Raw genomic sequence first — 24,147 nt, 5'->3', positions numbered from 1 at the left:
ACTAGTACTACTACTAGTACTACTACTAGTACTACTACTACATACTACTACTAGTACTACTACTAGATACTACTACTAGTACTACTACTAGTACTTCTACTAGTACTACTACTAGTACTACTACTAGTACTACTACTAGATACTACTACTATACTACTACTAGTACTACTACTAGATAATAATATTAAATAATACTACTACTAATATTACTACTAGTAATACTACTAGATAATACTACTACTAGTACTACTACTAGTAATACTACTAGATACTACTACTAGATACTACTACTAGATACTACTACTAGTACTACTACTACTACTACTAGTACTACTACTACATACTACTACTAGATACTACTACTAGATACTACTACTAGATACTACTACTAGTAATACTACTAGATACTACTACTAGTAATACTACTAGATACTACTACTAGTACTTCTACTAGTACTACTACTAGATACTACTACTAGTACTACTACTAGTACTACTACTAGTACTACTACTAGTACTACTACTAGATACTACTACTAGTACTACTACTAGTACTTCTACTAGTACTACTACTAGTACTACTACTAGTACTACTACTAGTACTACTACTAGATACTACTACTAGTACTACTACTAGTACTTCTACTAGTACTACTACTAGATACTACTACTAGTACTACTACTAGTACTACTACTAGATACTACTACTAGTACTACTACTAGTACTTCTACTAGTACTACTACTAGTACTACTACTAGTACTACTACTAGTACTACTACTACTAGTACTACTACTACTAGTACTACTACTAGTGCTACTAGTACTACTACTAGATACTACCTCTAGTACTACTAGATACTACTACTAGTACTACTACTAGATACTACTACTAGTACTACTACTAGTACTACTACTACATACTACTACTAGTACTACTACTAGATACTACTACTAGTACTACTACTAGTACTTCTACTAGTACTACTACTAGTACTACTACTAGTACTACTACTAGATACTACTACTATACTACTACTAGTACTACTACTAGATAATAATATTAAATAATACTACTACTAATATTACTACTAGTAATACTACTAGATAATACTACTACTAGATAATACAACTAGATAATACTACTACTAGATAATACTACTAGATACTACTACTAAACAATACTACTAGATAATACTACTACTAGAAAATACTACTAGATAATAATATTAAATAATACTACTACTAATACTACTACTAGTAATACTACTAGATACTACTTCTTAACAATACTACTAGATAATACTACTACTAAACAATACTACTAGATAATACTACTACTAGATAATACTACTACTAGATACTACTACTAGATAATACTACTAGTACTACTACTAGATAATAATATTAAATAATACTACTAGTAATACTACTACTAGATAATACTACTAGATAATACTACTACTAGAAAATACTACTAAACAATACTACTAGATAATACTACTACTAGTACTACTACTAGATAATACTACTAGATAATACTACTACTAGAAAATACTACTAAACAATACTACTACTAGTACTACTACTAGTACTACTACTAGTACTACTACTAGATAATACTACTACTAGTACTACTACTAGTAATACTACTAGATACTACTACTAAACAATACTACTAGATAATACTACTAGATAATACTACTACTAGAAAATACTACTAGATAATACTACTACTAGAAAATACTACTAGATAATACTACTAGATACTACTACTAGTACTACTACTAGATAATAATACTACTAGATACTACTACTAGTACTACTACTAGATAATAATACTACTAGATACTACTACTAGTACTACTACTATTACTACTACTAGTACTACTACTAGATAATAATACTACTAGATACTACTACTAGTACTACTACTAGATAATAATACTACTAGATACTACTACTAGTACTACTACTAGATACTACTACTACTAGTACTACTACTAGATACTACTACTAGAAAATACTACTAGATAATACTACTAGATAATACTACTAGATAATACTACTACTAGAAAATACTACTAAACAATACTACTACTAGTACTACTACTAGTACTACTACTAGATAATACTACTAGTACTACTACTAGATAATACTACTACTAGATAATACTACTAGATAATACTACTACTAGAAAATACTACTAAACAATACTACTACTAGTACTACTACTAGTACTAATACTAGATAATACTACTACTAGTACTACTACTAGATAATAATACTACTAGATACTACTACTAGATAATACTACTACTAGTACTACTACTAGATAATACTACTACTAGTACTACTACTAGTAATACTACTAGATACTACTACTAAACAATACTACTAGATAATACTACTACTAGTACTACTACTAGATAATACTACTACTAGTACTACTACTAGATAATAATACTACTAGATACTACTACTAGATAATACTACTACTAGTACTACTACTAGATAATACTACTACTAGTACTACTACTAGTAATACTACTAGATACTACTACTAAACAATACTACTAGATAATACTACTACTAGTACTACTACTAGATAATACTACTACTAGTACTACTACTAGATAATACTACTACTAGTACTACTACTAGTAATACTACTAGATACTACTACTAAACAATACTACTAGATAATACTACTAGATACTACTACTAGTACTACTACTAGTACTACTACTAGATAATACTACTACTAGAAAATACTACTAAACAATACTACTACTATACTACTACTAGTACTACTACTAGATAATACTACTACTAGTACTACTACTAGATACTACTACTATACTACTACTAGATACTACTACTAGATAATACTACTAGAAAATACTACTAAACAATACTACTACTAGTACTACTACTAGTACTACTACTAGATAATACTACTACTAGTACTACTACTAGTAATACTACTAGATACTACTACTAAACAATACTACTAGATAATACTACTAGATAATACTACTAGATACTACTACTACTAGTACTACTACTAGATACTACTACTATACTACTACTAGATACTACTACTAGATAATACTACTACTAGAAAATACTACTAAACAATACTACTACTAGTACTACTACTAGTACTACTACTAGATAATACTACTACTAGTACTACTACTAGTAATACTACTAGATAATACTAAATAGTCCCCAACAGAGTCTCTACTTCCTGTTTGATAGAAACTAGCATCATCTGTTAGCATTGTTTCAAGGACCCCCGGAGACTCTCCAAGGCCCCGTGGAGCTTCCTCAAGGACCCCCGGAGACTCTCCAAGGCCCCGTGGAGCTTCCTCAAGGAGCCCCGGAGACTCTACAAGGCCCCGTGGAGCTTCCTCAAGGAGCCCCGGAGACTCTCCAAGGCCCCGTGGAGCTTCCTCAAGGACCCCCGGAGACTCTACAAGGCCCCGTGGAGCTTCCTCAAGGACCCCCGGAGACTCTCCAAGGCCCCGTGGAGCTTCCTCAAGGACCCCCGGAGACTCTACAAGGCCCCGTGGAGCTTCCTCAAGGACCCCCGGAGACTCTCCAAGGCCCCGTGGAGCTTCCTCAAGGAGCCCCGGAGACTCTCCAAGGCCCCGTGGAGCTTCCTCAAGGACCCCCGGAGACTCTCCAAGGCCCCGTGGAGCTTCCTCAAGGAGCCCCGGAGACTCTACAAGGCCCCGTGGAGCTTCCTCAAGGAGCCCCGGAGACTCTACAAGGCCCCGTGGAGCTTCCTCAAGGAGCCCCGGAGACTCTCCAAGGCCCCGTGGAGCTTCCTCAAGGACCCCCGGAGACTCTCCAAGGCCCCGTGGAGCTTCCTCAAGGACCCCCGGAGACTCTCCAAGGCCCCGTGGAGCTTCCTCAAGGACCCCCGGAGACTCTCCAAGGCCCCGTGGAGCTTCCTCAAGGAGCCCCGGAGACTCTACAAGGCCCCGTGGAGCTTCCTCAAGGAGCCCCGGAGACTCTCCAAGGCCCCGTGGAGCTTCCTCAAGGACCCCCGGAGACTCTACAAGGCCCCGTGGAGCTTCCTCAAGGACCCCCGGAGACTCTCCAAGGCCCTGGTTTGTGTCGCTGTGGGGTGGGGGGGGGCAGGAATGTGGTGCATCACACTAATCAGGTGATTGATGAGCCATTCTTCTTCTGTGTGTGTGTGTGTGTGTGTGTGTGTGTGTGTTTTATGTGCGTGCTCGATGACGTCAGAGGCTGAATGGGGGGGGGGGAGGTCATTAAACACTTAGTGAACCTCGGTAGCCCCGCCCCCTTCCACAGGAAATAGTTGCTAACGAGGACCCGGTCGCCGCGGTGACGGTTTACGAGGAGGCGGGACGACCGAGGTCAGAGGTCAGGAGGGTCCGAGACAGAGAGACAATACTGGACTCTGATTGGCTGGAACAGCAAGGACTCCAGGATCATCTTCAAGGACCTCTGGTGTCCCTCAGGGACTCCAGGTGCCTCTTCAAGGACTGCAGCATCCTCAACATCCTTGATTTGTCCTGGTAACTTCTCAAGGACTTCCATTACCTGGAGAACTCCTGGAACATCATCAAGAACCATTTTAGCTTCTTTGTTGACTTTTGGTGCGTTCTCAAGGTCCCCTGGAACCTCTTCAAGGACCTCTGGTGCCCCTCAGGGACTCCAGGTTCCTCTTCAAGGACTGCAGCATCCTTCACATCTATTTGGACCTCTTCAAGGACCTCTGCTACATCCTCCAGGACTCCAGGCTTCTTATCTCAGTGTGTGTGTGTGTGTGTGTGTGTGTGTGTGTGTGTGTGAGCCCCGTCGTCGGGGGTAACGGTGTTAAGAATGTGTGACATCACGGCGCTGAGTGGTATTTAAGGCAGCGAGCGTCGTGTGCCGGTAGACCAGCGACCCGTCCTGACACTGAGACAGGACAGACTAAGCATCATCTGAGACCAATAATCAATATCTGATATTGATCGGACCCATCGACGACCAGCACAATCTTTTTGTTGGAATATTTCTCTTCTTCTTTCTGTGTCGGTGAGTTCTGCTGCTTTGATATTCCTTATTAATATTCCTCTATCAATGCAGGTTATTGATTTCATCCAGCTCCTGAGAACAGCAGCAGAGTTTATGGTGAGAACTTGACTGAGGTTTGGTGTCGACCGGTCAGAGAGACGAGGTCTACGGAGGCTCAGAGACGACTTCATTACAACGTTCAACATGGGATCCTGTTATTACAGAAAAAATAGGATGCAACAAAACTATTCACTTTTTAATATTTATGGACTCGTTCTGGGACTCCTGGTGGTCTGGGACCCCTGGTGGTCTGGGACCCCTGGTGGTCTGTAGCAGCAGTGGACCCTCCAGCCAATCAGAATGCAGGATAATCTGTTGCCATGGTGATGGTTGTTCATTGATTCTTCATCTGATTTTTCCCTCCAAAGAAACAAAGATGGCCGCTTCATCGTGCTCCTCTTTTGTTCCTCTCCTCCTCCTCTTCCTCACCGTCGCCGTGGAGACGAGACCTTCAGCTCAACGAGACGACAGACAGGTCTGTGGAGACCTTCATCTTCATCACCATCATCATCATCATCACCATCATCATCTTCATCATCACCATCATCACCATCACCATCATCTTCTTCATCATCATCATCACCATCACCATCTTCATCATCACCATCATCATCTTCATCATCACCATCACCATCATCTTCATCATCATCTTCATCATCATCATCATCACCATCACCATCTTCATCATCACCATCATCATCTTCACCATCATCATCTTCATCTTCATCATCACCATCATCACCATCATCTTCTTCATCATCATCATCATCATCATCATCATCATCATCATCACCATCACCATCTTCATCATCACCATCATCATCTTCATCATCACCATCACCATCATCTTCATCATCACCATCACCATCTTCATCATCACCATCATCATCTTCATCATCACCATCACCATCATCTTCATCATCATCATCTTCATCATCATCATCATCACCATCTTCATCATCACCATCATCATCTTCATCATCACCATCACCATCATCATCATCATCATCACCATCACCATCTTCATCATCACCATCATCTTCACCATCATCATCATCACCATCATCATCATCATCATCACCATCATCATCATCATCATCATCATCATCACCATCATCATCATCATCATCATCATCATCATCACCATCACCATCTTCATCATCACCATCATCATCATCATCACCATCATCATCATCATCATCATCATCACCATCATCATCATCATCACCATCATCATCACCATCATCACCATCATCATCATCATCATCACCATCATCATCTTCATCTTCATCATCACCATCATCACCATCATCATCACCATCATCACCATCACCATCATCATCATCACCATCATCATCATCATCATCATCATCATCACCATCATCACCATCATGTTCGTGTTCTGAGAGGTTAAATGACTGTTTTTGATGAATATTTACCTGGCAGTCAGACAGCTCTTTGTGACGTGGAACTGAAGCCGTTATATCGCTCTTCATCAAAGCCACCAGACTCCATTCATAAAAACAGTCATTTAACCTCTCAGAACAGGGGAGTTGCTGGTCTAGCATTTTGATGCTAAAACACACGATCTTTGAGCAGAATGTGAATGTTTGGATGTGAGTCCATGTGGAACACCACTGAGAAGAGACAGGATGATATCAATAATAATAAATAATAAAACCACTGATTCCATTAAACTCTGTCCTCAGGTCTTAGACTCTCTGTTCGGCTCTCGCCTCTCTTCTCTCATGTTGGCCCCTCCCACCTCTGATGACATCACAGAGGGCTCCGCCGGACGCCCCGCCCCCTTCTCCTCGGGATTGGCTGTGAGCCGCGGTGCTGCGAGGGGATTGTTGCCCGGCGGCGGGCGGCGCGAGGCGGTCCCGCGTTTCTTCCTGGACTTCCTGCAGCGGCAGTCCAAGATGAGGAGGCGGAGCAGGAAGTCGATGTTCGGAGGAGGGCGAGGATGCTTCGGGATGAAGATGGACCGCATCGGCTCCATCAGCGGGCTGGGCTGTTAGAGACCCTTCACCGTGGCGACGTCCTGTGAACTTTGAACTTGACCCTGCATGACCTCTGACCTCCAGAGACTTCATGTTGGAACTCTACTAATGAAAGGAAACAGGTAGACATCCTACTAATGACCTCTGACCTCTGACCCCTGGCTACAACACAGCCAGCAGAACACTGTGTTTGCGTGTGTGTGTGTGTTTGTGTGTGTGTGTGTGTGTGTGGACCAGCTGCAGTCTGACTGCAGGATCTAATAAAATAAAAGAGAAACTCCACCCGGCTGATGGCGTTTGATTTCCTGATCGATCAATATTCTATATCAACGACTGATCACATGACTGTGAGTCGTGTTAAAGGGACAGTTCACATGTTATTTGAGGGTTTTATTTTGGTGTTTTAAAGGGTTAATTATCACAATAACACACACTAACTAACTGATGGAGGCAGCGTCGTTCTGAGAGGTTAAACTACTGGTTTTGTGAATGGAGTCTGGTGGCTTTTAAAAATGGAGTCACAGAAGTGCCATAATAAAGAATAATATAAATAATTAAATGTGGAAATATAAAGACAAATAACAAAATACAAAAAGAATAATTATAAGCATATAAATTACTCTTTGTACTGTATATTTTTAATTAATTATTTATATAATGTCATTTATTTATTTCTATGCCTTTATTTTTCCTTATTGAAATGCTAAGCTGTCAATCAACTGGCTTTGGGGGCGGGCCTTCCTGCACACATTCTTTTATTTATTCCTCTTTATAGTTTTATTTTATTTATTTTCTTATTCTTTTATTAGTACTTAAAATCAACCATTTATTTTCCCGCCACTAGAGGGCTGACTGTCTCCACATCCGGTGACGAGGTGAGTCGCTTCCGGTTAGCTCGCTCTGCTAGCAGCTAGCTAACAGTTAGCATCTCATTCTGACCAACAAACACGGAAACAAGCCGGTAGATCCTCCAGCACCGGTACCGGTACCGGCTCTCCTCCTCCTCCCGGTGCTCCTCCCGGTGCTCCCGGTGCTCCTCCCTCTGCTCCTCCCGGTGCTCCTCCCGGTGCTCCTCCCGGTGCTGCTCCCGGTGCTCCTCCCGGTGCTGCCGGTGCTGCTCCCGGTGCTGCTCCCGGTGCTCCTCCCGGTGCTCCAGACCGGCCGTCAGTCTGCATCATGTCGGCGGTGCAGCGGATGAAAGTGGCGAACGAGCGACACAGCAAGACGATCACCCAGCGAGGACACGTCCAGAAGACCTCGGTACTACAGCTAGCAGCTAGCAGCTAACAGCTAACAGCTAACAGCTAGCAGCTAACAGCTAACAGCTAGCAGCTAACAGCTAACAGCTAACAGCTAACAGCTAACAGCTAGCAGCTAACAGCTAGCAGCTAACAGTTAGCAGCTAACAGGCTAGCAGCTAGCAGCTAACAGGCTAGCAGCTAACAGCTAACAGCTAACAGGCTAGCAGCTAACAGATAACAGGCTAACAGCTATCAGGCTAGCAGCTAACAGGCTGACAGCTAACAGCTAACAGGCTAGCAGCTAACAGGCTAGCAGCTAACAGCTAGCAGCTAACAGGCTAACAGCTAGCAGCTAACAGGCTAGCAGCTAATGGCTAACGGCTAACAGCTAACAGGCTAAAATACATTAGCATTAGCTGTTAGCATCGGCAGAGCTAACATCAGCATTAGCTGTTAGCATCGTCAGAGCTAACATTAGCATTAGCTGCTAGCATCAGCAGAGCGAACATTAGCATTAGCTGTTAGCATCGGCAGAGCTAACATTAGCATTAGCTGTTAGCATCGGCAGAGCTAACATTAGCATTAGCTGCTAGCATCAGCAGAGCGAACATTAGCATTAGCTGTTAGCATCGGCAGAGCTAACATTAGCATTAGCTGCTACACTAGTGAGCCGTGTTTATAGATGAACCGTCTGTGGTGTCTGTTGACTATATTCATATAGAGTACGGATGAACCGTCTGTGGTGTCTGTTGACTATATTCATATAGAGTACGGATGAACCATCTGTGGTGTCTGTTGACTATATTCATATAGAGTACGGATGAACCGTCTGTGGTGTCTGTTGACTATATTCATATAGAGTACGGATGAACCGTCTGTGGTGTCTGTTGACTATATTCATATAGAGTACGGATGAAGCGTCTGTGGTGTCTGTTGACTATATTCATATAGAGTACGGATGAACCGTCTGTGGTGTCTGTTGACTATATTCATATAGAGTACGGATGAAGCGTCTGTGGTGTCTGTTGACTATATTCATATAGAGTACGGATGAAGCGTCTGTGGTGTCTGTTGACTATATTCATATAGAGTACGGATGAAGCGTCTGTGGTGTCTGTTGACTATATTCATATAGAGTACGGATGAACCGTCTGTGGTGTCTGTTGACTATATTCATATAGAGTACGGATGAACCGTCTGTGGTGTCTGTTCACTATATTCATATAGAGTACGGATGAAGCGTCTGTGGTGTCTGTTGACTATATTCATATAGAGTACGGATGAACCGTCTGTGGTGTCTGTTGACTATATTCATATAGAGTACGGATGAACCGTCTGTGGTGTCTGTTGACTATATTCATATAGAGTACGGATGAAGCGTCTGTGGTGTCTGTTGACTACATTCATATAGAGTACGGATGAACCGTCTGTGGTGTCTGTTGACTATATTCATATAGAGTACGGATGAAGCGTCTGTGGTGTCTGTTGACTATATTCATATAGAGTACGGATGAACCGTCTGTGGTGTCTGTTGACTATATTCATATAGAGTACAGATGAAGCGTCTGTGGTGTCTGTTGACTATATTCATATAGAGTACGGATGAACCGTCTGTGGTGTCTGTTGACTATATTCATATAGAGTATAGATGAAGCGTCTGTGGTGTCTGTTGACTATATTCATATAGAGTACGGATGAACCGTCTGTGGTGTCTGTTGACTATATTCATACAGAGTATAGATGAAGCGTCTGTGGTGTCTGTTCACTATATTCATATAGAGTACGGATGAAGCGTCTGTGGTGTCTGTTGACTATATTCATATAGAGTACGGATGAACCGTCTGTGGTGTCTGTTGACTATATTCATATAGAGTACGGATGAAGCGTCTGTGGTGTCTGTTGACTACATTCATATAGAGTACGGATGAACCGTCTGTGGTGTCTGTTGACTATATTCATATAGAGTACGGATGAAGCGTCTGTGGTGTCTGTTGACTATATTCATATAGAGTACGGATGAAGCGTCTGTGGTGTCTGTTGACTATATTCATATAGAGTACGGATGAACCGTCTGTGGTGTCTGTTGACTATATTCATATAGAGTATAGATGAAGCGTCTGTGGTGTCTGTTGACTATATTCATATAGAGTACGGATGAAGCGTCTGTGGTGTCTGTTGACTATATTCATATAGAGTACGGATGAAGCGTCTGTGGTGTCTGTTGACTATATTCATATAGAGTACGGATGAAGCGTCTGTGGTGTCTGTTGACTACATTCATATAGAGTACGGATGAACCGTCTGTGGTGTCTGTTGACTATATTCATATAGAGTACGGATGAAGCGTCTGTGGTGTCTGTTGACTATATTCATATAGAGTACGGATGAACCGTCTGTGGTGTCTGTTGACTATATTCATATAGAGTATAGATGAAGCGTCTGTGGTGTCTGTTGACTATATTCATATAGAGTACGGATGAACCGTCTGTGGTGTCTGTTGACTATATTCATATAGAGTACGGATGAACCGTCTGTGGTGTCTGTTGACTATATTCATATAGAGTACGGATGAAGCGTCTGTGGTGTCTGTTGACTATATTCATATAGAGTACGGATGAACCGTCTGTGGTGTCTGTTGACTATATTCATATAGAGTACGGATGAACCGTCTGTGGTGTCTGTTGACTATATTCATATAGAGTACGGCTGAACCGTCTGGTGTCTGTTGACTATATTCATATAGAGTACGGATGAAGCGTCTGTGGTGTCTGTTGACTATATTCATATAGAGTACGGATGAACCGTCTGTGGTGTCTGTTGACTATATTCATATAGAGTACGGATGAACCGTCTGTGGTGTCTGTTGACTATATTCATATAGAGTACGGATGAAGCGTCTGTGGTGTCTGTTGACTACATTCATATAGAGTACGGATGAACCGTCTGTGGTGTCTGTTGACTATATTCATATAGAGTACGGATGAACCGTCTGTGGTGTCTGTTGACTATATTCATATAGAGTACGGATGAACCGTCTGTGGTGTCTGTTCACTATATTCATATAGAGTATAGATGAAGCGTCTGTGGTGTCTGTTGACTATATTCATATAGAGTACGGATGAACCGTCTGTGGTGTCTGTTGACTATATTCATATAGAGTACGGATGAAGCGTCTGTGGTGTCTGTTGACTATATTCATATAGAGTACGGATGAACCGTCTGTGGTGTCTGTTGACTATATTCATATAGAGTACGGATGAACCGTCTGTGGTGTCTGTTGACTATATTCATATAGAGTACGGATGAACCGTCTGTGGTGTCTGTTGACTATATTCATATAGAGTACGGATGAACCGTCTGTGGTGTCTGTTGACTATATTCATATAGAGTACGGATGAACGTCTGTGGTGTCTGTTGACTATATTCATATAGAGTATAGATGAAGCGTCTGTGGTGTCTGTTGACTATATTCATATAGAGTACGGATGAACGTCTGTGGTGTCTGTTGACTATATTCATATAGAGTATAGATGAAGCGTCTGTGGTGTCTGTTGACTATATTCATATAGAGTATAGATGAAGCGTCTGTGGTGTCTGTTGACTATATTCATATAGAGTATAGATGAAGCGTCTGTGGTGTCTGTTGACTATATTCATATAGAGTATAGATGAAGCGTCTGTGGTGTCTGTTGACTATATTCATATAGAGTACGGATGAAGCGTCTGTGGTGTCTGACTATATTCATATAGAGTATAGATGAAGCGTCTGTGGTGTCTGTTGACTACATTCATATAGAGTACGGATGAAGCGTCTGTGGTGTCTGTTGACTATATTCATATAGAGTATAGATGAAGCGTCTGTGGTGTCTGTTGACTATATTCATATAGAGTATAGATGAAGCGTCTGTGGTGTCTGTTGACTATATTCATATAGAGTACGGATGAAGCGTCTGTGGTGTCTGACTATATTCATATAGAGTATAGATGAACCGTCTGTGGTGTCTGTTGACTATATTCATATAGAGTACGGATGAAGCGTCTGTGGTGTCTGTTGACTATATTCATATAGAGTATAGATGAAGCGTCTGTGGTGTCTGTTGACTATATTCATATAGAGTACGGATGAACCGTCTGTGGTGTCTGTTGACTATATTCATATAGAGTATAGATGAAGCGTCTGTGGTGTCTGTTGACTATATTCATATAGAGTACGGATGAAGCGTCTGTGGTGTCTGTTGACTATATTCATATAGAGTATAGATGAAGCGTCTGTGGTGTCTGTTGACTATATTCATATAGAGTACGGATGAAGCGTCTGTGGTGTCTGTTGACTATATTCATATAGAGTATAGATGAAGCGTCTGTGGTGTCTGTTGACTACATTCATATAGAGTACGGATGAACCGTCTGTGGTGTCTGTTGACTACATTCATATAGAGTACGGATGAAGCGTCTGTGGTGTCTGTTGACTATATTCATATAGAGTACGGATGAAGCGTCTGTGGTGTCTGACTATATTCATATAGAGTATAGATGAACCGTCTGTGGTGTCTGTTGACTATATTCATATAGAGTACGGATGAAGCGTCTGTGGTGTCTGTTGACTATATTCATATAGAGTATAGATGAAGCGTCTGTGGTGTCTGTTGACTATATTCATATAGAGTACGGATGAAGCGTCTGTGGTGTCTGTTGACTATATTCATATAGAGTATAGATGAAGCGTCTGTGGTGTCTGTTGACTACATTCATATAGAGTACGGATGAACCGTCTGTGGTGTCTGTTGACTATATTCATATAGAGTATAGATGCAACACATTGAAGTCAGAATGGGTTCTGATGAATATTCTGTCCTCTGTTTGGTTGATTGGTTGGTTGATTGATTGACTGATTGGTTGGTTGATTGATTGGTTGATTGGTTGATTGATTGGTTGATTGATTGATTGTGTGTTGCAGCGGCCTGTGAACGAGGAGAAGTCTCCGGTGGGTCCGTGGCTGCTGGCTCTCTTCGTCTTCGTGGTTTGTGGATCAGGTGAGTGTGATGTTGAGGTGTAGCTGGTCTCAGGTCTGAGGTCTCAGCTCCTCATTAAACATCTGTATTCAGAGTCCTGAGCCTGGATCAGGTCCTGAGCCTGGATCAGGTCCTGATAGCTCCTGTTAGGCTAGCTTAGCACAAAGACTGGAAGCAGAGGGAAACTGTTAGCCTAGCTTAGCACAAAGACTGGAAGCAGGGGGAAACTGTTAGCCTCCATGTTGTTTATTGAACTGTGTGTGTGTGTGTGTGTGTGTGTGTGTGTGTGTGTGTGTGTGTGTGTGTGTGTGTGTGTGTGTGTGTGTGTGTGTGTGTGTGTGTGTGTGTTGCAGCCATCTTCCAGATCATCCAGAGCATCAGACAGGGCATGTGATGACCTTTGACCCTGGAGGAGCCGAGCCTATCACACGTGGGGGAGGGGACTCGTCGCCATCATGACCCCGCCCACCACCTACACACACACACACACACACACAGATACACACTCTGTTGTTCCTGTGGAGTTTAAATCTGAGCAGGTTTCTTGCCGCTGTAACCCGACCTCTCTCTCTCTCTCTCTCTCTCTCTCTCTCTCTCTCTCTCTCTCTCTCTCTCTCTCTCTCTCTCTCTCTCTCTCTCTCTCTCTCTCTCTCTCTCTCTCTCTCTCTCTCTCTCTCTCTCTATCTTTCTGTGTGTTTTTTACTCTCTCCATTATGGATGAAGCTGATCACATATTGGTTATTGATTGGTTATGGATTGGTGTGGGTTGTTGTCGTCAGATGAAGTCTTAAGCCTGATCTCTCTGCTGGTTTGACTGAAGTTCCTGTTTCTGTTTTTAGTCGTTCTGACCTGAGATCAGCTGATTTAAAGGAACACAACGCTGTTTTTGATCTCATCAACTCCAGACACGTGAACAGGAAGTGAGTTTGAGCAGCTTCCACGTGTGAAAACCTGAATAAAGAGATCATCAGACGTTAGAGACGATGCTCAAACATTCACTCAGCTGTTGATATCACAGGAAGTCTCACTGCAGACCGTCACAATAAAGTACACTCAGATTTAGAACTAGAATCAGCAGTCTGGTCCTTTATAGATCTGATCTCAGCTCAGTGCTTCAGTCACATTGTGGTGTTGTTGTTGTTGTTGTTGTTGTTGTTGATGATGATGATGATGATGATGAAGAAGAAGAAGAGACGGTAAACTGCTGGTTTGTAAAGGTGAAGCAGTCCCAGAGGTCCTCCTGTTGGACCACATGCTCCGCTTTTCTACTAAATAAACCTCCATATTTTCTCTACTCGCCTCTGACCTCTGACCTCTGTGTGAGAGTGACCTCTGATCCTCACCTCAACCAACACAACCTAAGATACGTTTAAGAAATAATGGTGCTATTATTATTAAGATAAGGTAATAATGAGGCTATTATTTAGACACTATTACACATTTTTTATTTAGATAAATTAATAATGATTATTATTAATTCATTAAAATTAAAATGGTAATTTTACTTTTTCAAACCACTTCAGAACTCTTAACTTGAAGCATAATAAAGTAATAATAAAATAACATTAGTAATAATAGTAATAAAATAATAGTTATAATAATAAAGTAATAATACATTTATAATAATAATAAAGTGATAATAATAAAAAAATAAAAAAATATTAATAATAAAGTAATAGTAATAAAATAATAGTAGTAAAAAATACTTATAGTAGTAATAAAATAATAAAGTAATTGAATTAATATAATAAAGTAATAATTGTAATAATAATAATAATAAATTGGACTTATATAGCGCCTTTCAGAAACCTAAGGACGCTTTACAAAGAGGGCAGAAAATCATACTAATAAATAACACAGGAGAAACTATAGGTCAGTAATTAAAAGAGTGATTTGTAGGAAGAGTCAGCTGAGATCAGAGGCCTTGATGAACAGCTGGTGTTTGAGGTGTTTTATGAAAATGTCCAGGGATGAAGCATTTCTTATTTCAGGAGGGAGAGAAATAATAATAAAGTAATAATTGTAATAATAATAAAGGATTATAATAATAAAATAATTAAGTAATAATTGTAATAATAATAAAGGATTAATAATCAAGTATTATAATAATAAAATAATTAAGTAATAATTGTAATAATAATAAAGGATTAATAATAAAGGATTATAATAATAAAATAATTGTAATAATAATAAAGGAATAATAATAATAAAGTAGTGAATGAGCGTTCAGTCACATATAAAACACAAATGATCAGTATAAATATAATAATAAAGTTATTATCTACAGGTAATAGACCTCCCCCCCCCTTCTCACGCAGCCTCCCCCGCAGCTACGCGCTGACGTCACAGAGAGAAGATGGCAGCTGTGCTGAAGGCGGAAGGTAAAGCAGCTTCAACAGACTGTTCTTAACTCAGGTTCTGGTTCTGTTCTGTTACTAACTCTAACCCCGGATCTGTTCTGTTACTAACTCTAACTCTAACTCTAACTCTAACCACTAACACATGATGTCTGCTTCTCTAGCTGCTCAGCTAACAGCCAGGCTAACAGCTAACAGCTAGCAGCTAACAGCTAACAGCTAACAGGTATTAAACTGCTGCTCTTTACCAGCAGTTTAATACCTGCTAGCTGCTAGCCGTTAGCCTAGCTGCTAGCCTAGCTGTTAGCCTAGCCGTTAGCTTAGCCGTTAGCTGAGCAGCTAGAGAAGCAGACATGTGTTGGTTGTTGTGTTCTGGTTGGTGATCAGATGTTGGTTCTGTAGAGGAGGTGCTGCTGGGTTACAACTTCTTCTGATACTTTAGAATGATGTGAAACACTGAAGCGTGCTAACGTTAGCTCCATAGTCAGCTAGCCGAGCGGTGTGTGTGTGTGTGTGTGTAATAATGTTAACTCTTCAGAGTTTGGTGCAGTTAAAACAAGAACACACTTACACATGCACATACACACACATACACACTGATGGCTTAATATAAAAATCGAAAGTGTTATGTAACTACACACACACACACACATATAAACACACACACACATATAAACACACACTGATGTACACACTCAGACACACTCTACATTAAAGTGGGTGAAATTCAGCTGTTGCTAGGCAACAGGGAGCTCGTGAAGGACAGTGTGTTGTTCTGGCCAGTGAGCAGCTTCAGGTGTGTGTGTGTACTGTTGCAGACCTTGTTTCCTATTGATCAGACTGTGTGTGTGTGTGTGCAGCGGGGCAGTGTGGGCGGCCGTGTGTTGTGTGAGGATCATCCTGCATGGACTCGTCGCCATGAGCAACAAGGAGATGGTTTCCACGGAGACAGGTCAGTCCCATCCACCCATCCGTCTGTCTGTCTGTTTGACACCCCAGCTCTGTTGCTATGGTAACCACCTGTTGTTGTTGTTGATGATGTCATCGTTTTGCATCATTATGATGTGATTTCCAGCGGTTGTTGTTGTTGTTTGTATCTGTTGCCGTGGAGACCACGTTAAACACTAGTCGGTTTCTATGTGTTTTTGCTGCTTGTGTCCCGGCTGACTGGACGTTCTCGTCTCCTAGCAACAGTGGATCACGACACGTACATTTAACATGTTATATAACGTGTATATTTATCAATTTAAATGTTGAATGTGACCCTCTATACATATATTATTATTGATAGATAAAAGACTATAAATCAGTACCTGTGAAAGCATGTACATATAAACGAGCACAACCTGCTGGACGTCTCCGTTCTAACATGCTGAACTGAGGATTCTCAGCTGAAGATCGGGGCTGTGAATGTTATTGAGCCATGGAAAGTAAAAATAGGACCCTGTGTTTGTACAACTGTTGTGTTTATTTACCAGTGATGATATAGGAGCTGTAAATCAGAGGCGTGTTCACGACTCCGACCAGGATTCATCATTAAACACACAGTTGATTTAATGAAGGAACTGTACCGATGGACTCTGGTAGACGTCTGCTTGCAGACGTGATGTTTAAATGTTTAAATGTGTGTGTGTTCAGAGAATAAAGGCCAGAGGAAGGTGTTCCTCCCTAACAAGCTGTTGGAGTGTCTCCCTCGTCTGTCCAGTCTGCCTAACGAGAGGCTCCGCTGGAACACTAACGAGGTGAGTCCTCATTTAAACACGTCATAACGAGGTGAGACCTGTGCTTCTGGTCTCTGAGCCCCTTAAAGGGGACTTCCTGTCCAATCTGTAATAACGTCTTCACCTCTGGTCTGTCTGCAGGAGATTGCTTCTTACCTGATATCCTTCGACAGACATGACGAGTGGCTGTCCTGCACCCTGAAGACCAGGTAGTCCCACTGACCCTCACCAGACCCCGCTGGTCTCTGAGTCCTGAGTCCTGAGTCCCGAGTCTGTTGTTGTTGTGTTTCAGGCCGAAAAACGGCAGCATCATCCTCTACAACAGGAAGAAGGTGAAGTACAGGAAGGACGGATACTGCTGGAAGAAGAGGAAGGATGGGAAGACGACGAGAGAGGACCACATGAAGCTGAAGGTCCAGGGCATGGAGGTCTGCTCACTGCTCCCCCTGATACACACTGATATTACACTATTATTATTATTATTATTATCATTATCATTATCATTATCATTATTATTGTTATTATTACTACTATTATTATTATTATTATTATTATTATTACTACTATTATTATTATTATTATTATTATTATTATTATTACTACTATTATTATTATTATTATTATTATTATTATTATTACTACTATTATTATTACTATTATTATTATTATTATTACTACTACTATTATTATTATTACTACTATTATTATTATTATTATTACTATTATCATTATTATTATCATTATCATTATTGTTATTATTATTATTATTATTATTATTATTACTACTATTATTATTACTATTATTATTATTACTACTACTATTATTATTATTACTACTATTATTATTATTATTATTATTACTATTATCATTATTATTATCATTATCATTATCATTATTGTTATTATTACTACTACTATTATTATCACTATTATTATTATTATTACTACTATTATTATTACTATTATTATTATTACTATTATTATTATTATTATTACTATTATCATTATTATTATCATTATCATTATTGTTATTATTACTACTACTATTATTATCACTATTATTATTATTATTACTATTATTATTATTACTATTATTATTATTATTATTATTATTATTATTGTGACTTATTACTATTACTATTATTATTATTACTACTACTATTATTATTGTTAATATTATTATTATTGCCTATACTATTATTATGATTACTACTATCATTATTATTATAACTGCAAAAATAAACAGCTAAACATAAATAAATACATACATTTAAAAATAAATATATTAGAATAAGTATTCCAGTAGTTATTGAGTACTTCCTGTGTTGTGTTTCAGTGCCTGTACGGTTGCTACGTCCATTCCTCCATCGTGCCAACATTCCACAGACGATGCTACTGGCTGCTGCAGGTCAGCGTCGCGCCACCACCATGCCACAACAGATCACCAATCAACCAATCAATCAATCAATCAGTCAGTCATCAATATCTCTCTCTGTGTGTGACAGAACCCGGATATCGTGCTGGTCCACTACCTGAATGTGCCGTCCCTGGAGGATTCTGGGAAATGCAGTCCGCTGCTGTGTGCGGTGGCCGACCGCCATGACAGCGTGAGGTGGAGCCGAGACGACCTGCTGAACCAGCTGAAGCCCATGTGTACGTACCCGACCCGTTCAGGTTCTGGATAACGCTAGCACTGAGTCAGCGTTAGCTGTGATCCGTTTACTACCTCTACTACTTTACCTCGTCGTCAGACGGCCCTTTACCTCGCCGTCAAACGGCCCTTTACCTCGCCGTCAAACGGCCCTTTACCTCGCCGTCAGACGGCCCTTTACCTCGCCGTCAGACGGCCCTTTACCTCGCCGTAAAACGGCCCTTTACCTCGCCGTCAAACGGCCCTTTACCTCGCCGTCAAACGGCCCTTTAATTCGCCGTCAGACGGCCCTTTGCCTCGCCGTCAAACGGCCCTTTACCTCGCAGTCAGACGGCCCTTTACCTCGCCGTCAAACGGCCCTTTACCTCGCCGTCAGACGGCCCTTTACCTCGCCGTCAGACGGCCCTCTACCTCGCAGTCAGACGGCCCTTTACCTCGCCGTCAGACGGCCCTCTACCTCGCAGTCAGACGGCCCTTTACCTCGCCGTCAAACGGCCCTTTACCTCGCCGTCAGACGGCCCTTTACCTCGCCGTCAGACGGCCCTTTACCTCGCCGTCAGACGGCCCTCTACCTCGCAGTCAGACGGCCCTTTACCTCGCCGTCAGACGGCCCTCTACCTCGCAGTCAGACGGCCCTTTACCTCGCCGTCAAACGGCCCTTTACCTCGCCGTCAGACGGCCCTCTACCTCGCAGTCAGACGGCCCTTTACCTCGCCGTCAGACGGCCCTTTACCTCGCAGTCAGACGGCCCTTTACCTCGCCGTCAGACGGCCCTTTACCTCGCCGTCAGACGGCCCTCTACCTCGCAGTCAGACGGCCCTTTACCTCGCCGTCAGACGGCCCTCTACCTCGCAGTCAGACGGCCCTTTACCTCGCCGTCAAACGGCCCTTTACCTCGCCGTCAGACGGCCCTTTACCTCGCCGTCAGACGGCCCTTTACCTCGCCGTCAGACGGCCCTCTACCTCGCAGTCAGACGGCCCTTTACCTCGCCGTCAGACGGCCCTCTACCTCGCAGTCAGACGGCCCTTTACCTCGCCGTCAAACGGCCCTTTACCTCGCCGTCAGACGGCCCTCTACCTCGCAGTCAGACGGCCCTCTACCTCGCAGTCAGACGGCCCTTTACCTCGCCGTCAGACGGCCCTTTCTGACGGGGAACTGAAGCTGTAATCTATGTTCGCTTCAAAGCCACCAGACTCCATTCACAAAACCAGTCATTTTACCTCTCAACACGGGGTCAAGTTGTTTTATTATATATTGTTTTCCCTTTAATACAACATGCAGTACTCTGTAGTACTAACATGCAGTACTCTGTAGTACTAACATGCAGTACTCTGTAGTACTAACATGCAGTACTCTGTAGTACTAACATGCAGTACTCTGTAGTACTAACATGCAGTACTCTGTAGTACTAACATGCAGTACTCTGTAGTACTAACATGCAGTACTCTGTAGTACTAACATGTAGTACTCTGTAGTACTAACATGTAGTACTCTGTGGTACTAACATGCAGTACTCTGTAGTACTAACATGCAGTACTCTGTAGTACTAACATGTAGTACTCTGTAGTACTAACATGCAGTACTCTGTAGTACTAACATGTAGTACTCTGTGGTACTAACATGCAGTACTCTGTAGTACTAACATGCAGTACTCTGTAGTACTAACATGCAGTACTCTGTGGTACTAACATGCAGTACTCTGTAGTACTAACATGCAGTACTCTGTGGTACTAACATGCAGTACTCTGTGGTACTAACATGCAGTACTCTGTGGTACTAACATGTAGTACTCTGTAGTACTAACATGTAGTACTCTGTGGTACTAACATGCAGTACTCTGTGGTACTAACATGTAGTACTCTGTAGTACTAACATGTAGTACTCTGTGGTACTAACATGCAGTACTCTGTAGTACTAACATGTAGTACTCTGTGGTACTAACATGCAGTACTCTGTGGTACTAACATGTAGTACTCTGTAGTACTAACATGTAGTACTCTGTGGTACTAACATGCAGTACTCTGTAGTACTAACATGTAGTACTCTGTGGTACTAACATGTAGTACTCTGTGGTACTAACATGCAGTACTCTGTGGTACTAACATGTAGTACTCTGTAGTACTAACATGCAGTACTCTGTGGTACTAACATGTAGTACTCTGTGGTACTAACATGCAGTACTCTGTGGTACTAACATGTAGTACTCTGTGGTACTAACATGCAGTACTCTGTAGTACTAACATGCAGTACTCTGTGGTACTAACATGCAGTACTCTGTAGTACTAACATGCAGTACTCTGTGGTACTAACATGCAGTACTCTGTAGTACTAACATGCAGTACTCTGTAGTACTAACATGTAGTACTCTGTGGTACTAACATGCAGTACTCTGTAGTACTAACATGCAGTACTCTGTGGTACTAACATGTAGTACTCTGTGGTACTAAAACATGCAGTACTCTGTGGTACTAACATGCAGTACTCTGTAGTACTAACATGTAGTACTCTGTGGTACTAACATGCAGTACTCTGTGGTACTAACATGCAGTACTCTGTAGTACTAACATGCAGTACTCTGTAGTACTAACATGCAGTACTCTGTAGTACTAACATGCAGTACTCTGTGGTACTAACATGCAGTACTCTGTAGTACTAACATGCAGTACTCTGTGGTACTAACATGCAGTACTCTGTAGTACTAACATGTAGTACTCTGTGGTACTAACATGCAGTACTCTGTGGTACTAACATGCAGTACTCTGTAGTACTAACATGCAGTACTCTGTAGTACTAACATGTAGTACTCTGTGGTACTAACATGCAGTACTCTGTGGTACTAACATGCAGTACTCTGTGGTACTAACATGTAGTACTCTGTGGTACTAACATGCAGTACTCTGTGGTACTAACATGCAGTACTCTGTGGTACTAACATGTAGTACTGTGTCTCAGTCCACAGTATCAAGTGCTCGGTGGCTTCAGGTGATTTCAGCATTGAGGAGCTGGTTCAACACATCCTGGACCGCCAGAGAACCAAACCACAGCCGCGCACACACGCCTGCCTCTGTAACACCGCCCAGGGTAACGCATCATCATCATCACCACCATCATCATCATCACCACCATCATCATCATCATCATCATCATCATGACATCACTCTAACAGCCTCTTCCTGTGTGTGTGTGTGTGTGTGTGTGTGTGTGTGTGTGTGTGTGTGTGTGTGTGTGTGTGTGTGTGTGTGTGTGTGTGTGTGTGTGTGTGTGTGTGTGTGTGTGTGTGTGTGTGTGTGTGTGTGTGTGTGGTATCTTCAGGAGTGAACATTCCCCACCGCTGTAACAGCACCAAGCATCGCATCATCTCCCCCAAACTGCCTCCCTCCTCCTGCAGACCCTCCCCCTTCCCCCTGCCCTCTGAGGGGGGGGAGGCAGGGAGAGGAGGAGGAGGAGGAGACGCCAAACTGCCCCACCTCCAGGCTCAGAGCAGCCCCGTCTCATCTCCCTGCCCCTCGTCCACGTAGGTCTCTCTGATGACTGACTCTATATATACTGTATATGTGTATATATGTAGTATATAAGTGTGTGTTTTGTGTTGCAGCTCGGCCTCGTCGCCCCCTCAGCCTCACAGACCCTCCATCACCGTGGGTAACCACAGTAACGGCTTCTACGGCGACAGCCGCGGCAACCTGACGACGGTGGCGCTGCCCCAGAACACCGTGCTCGTCATGGCGACGACCACCGACATCACAAGTGGGGGGGGACAAGGGGGAGGCGGGGCCAGAGGGGAGGAGGCGGGGCTGTCACTCACCCGCTCAGGCCAGTTGCTTCTCTCCTCCGCCCTCCCCCCCCCTCCTTCAGCCGGCGGGCCCGCCTCCCCCTCCCCTCCCTCCTCCTCCTCCTCACCCGCCCCCCCCTCCCTCGCCCCGCCTCCTGTCACGGCGCCGGGTGTGGCCACACTGTCCCTCACCCTCCTCCCCTCCCCCGTCATCAGAGGCCTACTCCTCTCCTCCTCCTCCTCCTCCTCCTCCTCCTCCTCATCCTCCTCCTCGCTACGCTCCCCCCCTCCTCCTCCTCCGGCCACCGCCTCCCCTCCATCACCCCCCGCCCCCCTCTCACCACCGTCGGTTCTCCCCCCGCCCTTTGACCCCGACTCCTTCCTCAACTCCCCCAAACAGGGTCAGACGTACGGCGGCCCACTTCCTCCCTCCTCCTCCACCCCCTCCCCCGTCCTCTGCTCCTCCTCCCCCCTCTCTCCCCCCTCCCTCGCTCTCTCCCTCTCCCCAACCTCCACTCCTCCCTCCTCTGTCTCCCCTCCCTCCTCGCTCTCCTCCCTCTCCTCCTCCTCCTCCTCCTCCTCCTCCTCCTCCTCCTCCTCCTCCTCCTCCTCCTCATCTGAGGCAGACAGGAGGGACTCGGCCCCCCCCTTCTCGTCCTCCTCCTCCCCTCCGCCCTCGTCCTCCCTCCCCCCCTCCCTCGCCATCGCCCTGTCTCCCACCTCCTCTGTTGCCCCGCCCCTCCTCCCCCTCTGCCTGGAGCTGGGTGCTCTGGGGGAGGGGGGGGGGCAGGAAGAGGAGGAGGTGAAGGACAGGAGAGCTGATGATGATGATGATGATGAAGGCAGCGCTCCTCCCTCTAAGTTGGCTCTGCTGCAGGTGAGACTTTAGAGGGAGTACTTTCTTCAGGCGTATTCCTCCGCCCCTCCTCACTCCTTCTATTTCTGTCATTCAGACGAGCCACGCCTCCTCCTGTTCGTCTCCACGGCAACAGACAGGAAGTGGCACCGCTCCGCTGCTCTTGGTTTGCCAGGACTCATCGAGCCAACCGTCCCAACCGGCCAATCAGACGCCGCGACCTGCCGACGGACAGCAGCCTTTGGTCCTGGAACTGCCCTACAATCGCCTGACTGCACCTGAAGCTCCGCCCCCGCCGCAGATGTCCCATCAGCCCCTGCTGCAGCAGTCGGTTGACCCCAACCCCGCTGCTGTTGCCATGGATACCGCTCACCCGGCGACGCCCCCGGTGCAGGTGAAAGAGGAGGGTAGGCGGGGCTACGAGCCGGAGGACA

At 43.3% G+C, this 24,147-nt stretch overlaps 3 protein-coding genes across 4 annotated transcripts in view; all 3 read left to right on the top strand.

Moving 5' to 3' along the window:
- Positions 1–4,642: 4,642 nt before the first annotated feature.
- Positions 4,643–7,363, top strand: LOC141760642 (C-type natriuretic peptide 2-like). The gene is made up of 2 exons (XM_074623648.1): positions 4,643–5,574; positions 6,809–7,363. The coding sequence occupies exons 1-2, from the start codon at positions 5,305–5,307 to the stop codon at positions 7,118–7,120; spliced, it is 582 nt and encodes a 193-aa protein (XP_074479749.1). The 5' UTR covers positions 4,643–5,304; the 3' UTR covers positions 7,121–7,363.
- Positions 7,364–7,956: 593 nt separating this feature from the next.
- LOC141761171 (stress-associated endoplasmic reticulum protein 1) lies at positions 7,957–14,649 on the top strand. 2 transcript variants are annotated; one of them, XM_074624482.1, is made up of 4 exons: positions 7,957–8,139; positions 8,257–8,362; positions 13,301–13,376; positions 13,709–14,649. In XM_074624482.1, the coding sequence occupies exons 2-4, from the start codon at positions 8,279–8,281 to the stop codon at positions 13,747–13,749; spliced, it is 201 nt and encodes a 66-aa protein (XP_074480583.1). In that variant the 5' UTR covers positions 7,957–8,139; positions 8,257–8,278; the 3' UTR covers positions 13,750–14,649. The 2 variants fall into 2 exon arrangements, with proteins under 2 accessions (XP_074480583.1, XP_074480582.1); XM_074624481.1 differs by having other exon boundaries at positions 7,958–8,362.
- Positions 14,650–15,586: 937 nt separating this feature from the next.
- camta2 (calmodulin binding transcription activator 2) overlaps positions 15,587–24,147 on the top strand; it is a 9,995-nt gene continuing 1,434 nt past the window's right edge. Inside the window, exons 1-11 of the mRNA XM_074623517.1 lie at positions 15,587–15,736; positions 16,573–16,664; positions 17,351–17,454; positions 17,575–17,642; positions 17,726–17,861; positions 18,770–18,841; positions 18,939–19,086; positions 22,038–22,166; positions 22,398–22,599; positions 22,681–23,734; positions 23,811–24,147. The exon at positions 23,811–24,147 is cut by the window's right edge and continues 326 nt beyond it. Coding sequence (XP_074479618.1) covers positions 15,603–15,736; positions 16,573–16,664; positions 17,351–17,454; positions 17,575–17,642; positions 17,726–17,861; positions 18,770–18,841; positions 18,939–19,086; positions 22,038–22,166; positions 22,398–22,599; positions 22,681–23,734; positions 23,811–24,147 — 2,476 coding nt within the window. The 5' untranslated portion in view covers positions 15,587–15,602. The remainder of the gene's footprint in view (positions 15,737–16,572; positions 16,665–17,350; positions 17,455–17,574; positions 17,643–17,725; positions 17,862–18,769; positions 18,842–18,938; positions 19,087–22,037; positions 22,167–22,397; positions 22,600–22,680; positions 23,735–23,810) is intronic.

Source organism: Sebastes fasciatus, chromosome 22 (genome assembly GCF_043250625.1).
Source record: "Sebastes fasciatus isolate fSebFas1 chromosome 22, fSebFas1.pri, whole genome shotgun sequence".
In the NCBI taxonomy this organism is placed as follows: Eukaryota; Metazoa; Chordata; class Actinopteri; order Perciformes; family Sebastidae; genus Sebastes; species Sebastes fasciatus.
The sequence above is the reverse complement of the archived record's forward strand: the minus strand, read 5'-3'. Positions and strand labels throughout refer to the sequence as shown.

What these genes read in the sequence shown, in the direction of transcription:
- LOC141760642 (XM_074623648.1), top strand. Translation starts at nt 5,305, where the DNA reads ATGGACTCGTTCTGGGACTCCTGGTGGTCTGGGACCCCTGGTGGTCTG. An exon ending in CTCAACGAGACGACAGACAG is followed by an intron (nt 5,575 to 6,808) that starts GTCTGTGGAGAC and finishes CTCTGTCCTCAG; the next exon opens with GTCTTAGACTCTCTGTTCGG.
- LOC141761171 (XM_074624482.1), top strand. Translation starts at nt 8,279, where the DNA reads ATGTCGGCGGTGCAGCGGATGAAAGTGGCGAACGAGCGACACAGCAAG. An exon ending in GACACGTCCAGAAGACCTCG is followed by an intron (nt 8,363 to 13,300) that starts GTACTACAGCTA and finishes TGTGTGTTGCAG; the next exon opens with CGGCCTGTGAACGAGGAGAA. An exon ending in CTTCGTGGTTTGTGGATCAG is followed by an intron (nt 13,377 to 13,708) that starts GTGAGTGTGATG and finishes TGTGTGTTGCAG; the next exon opens with CCATCTTCCAGATCATCCAG.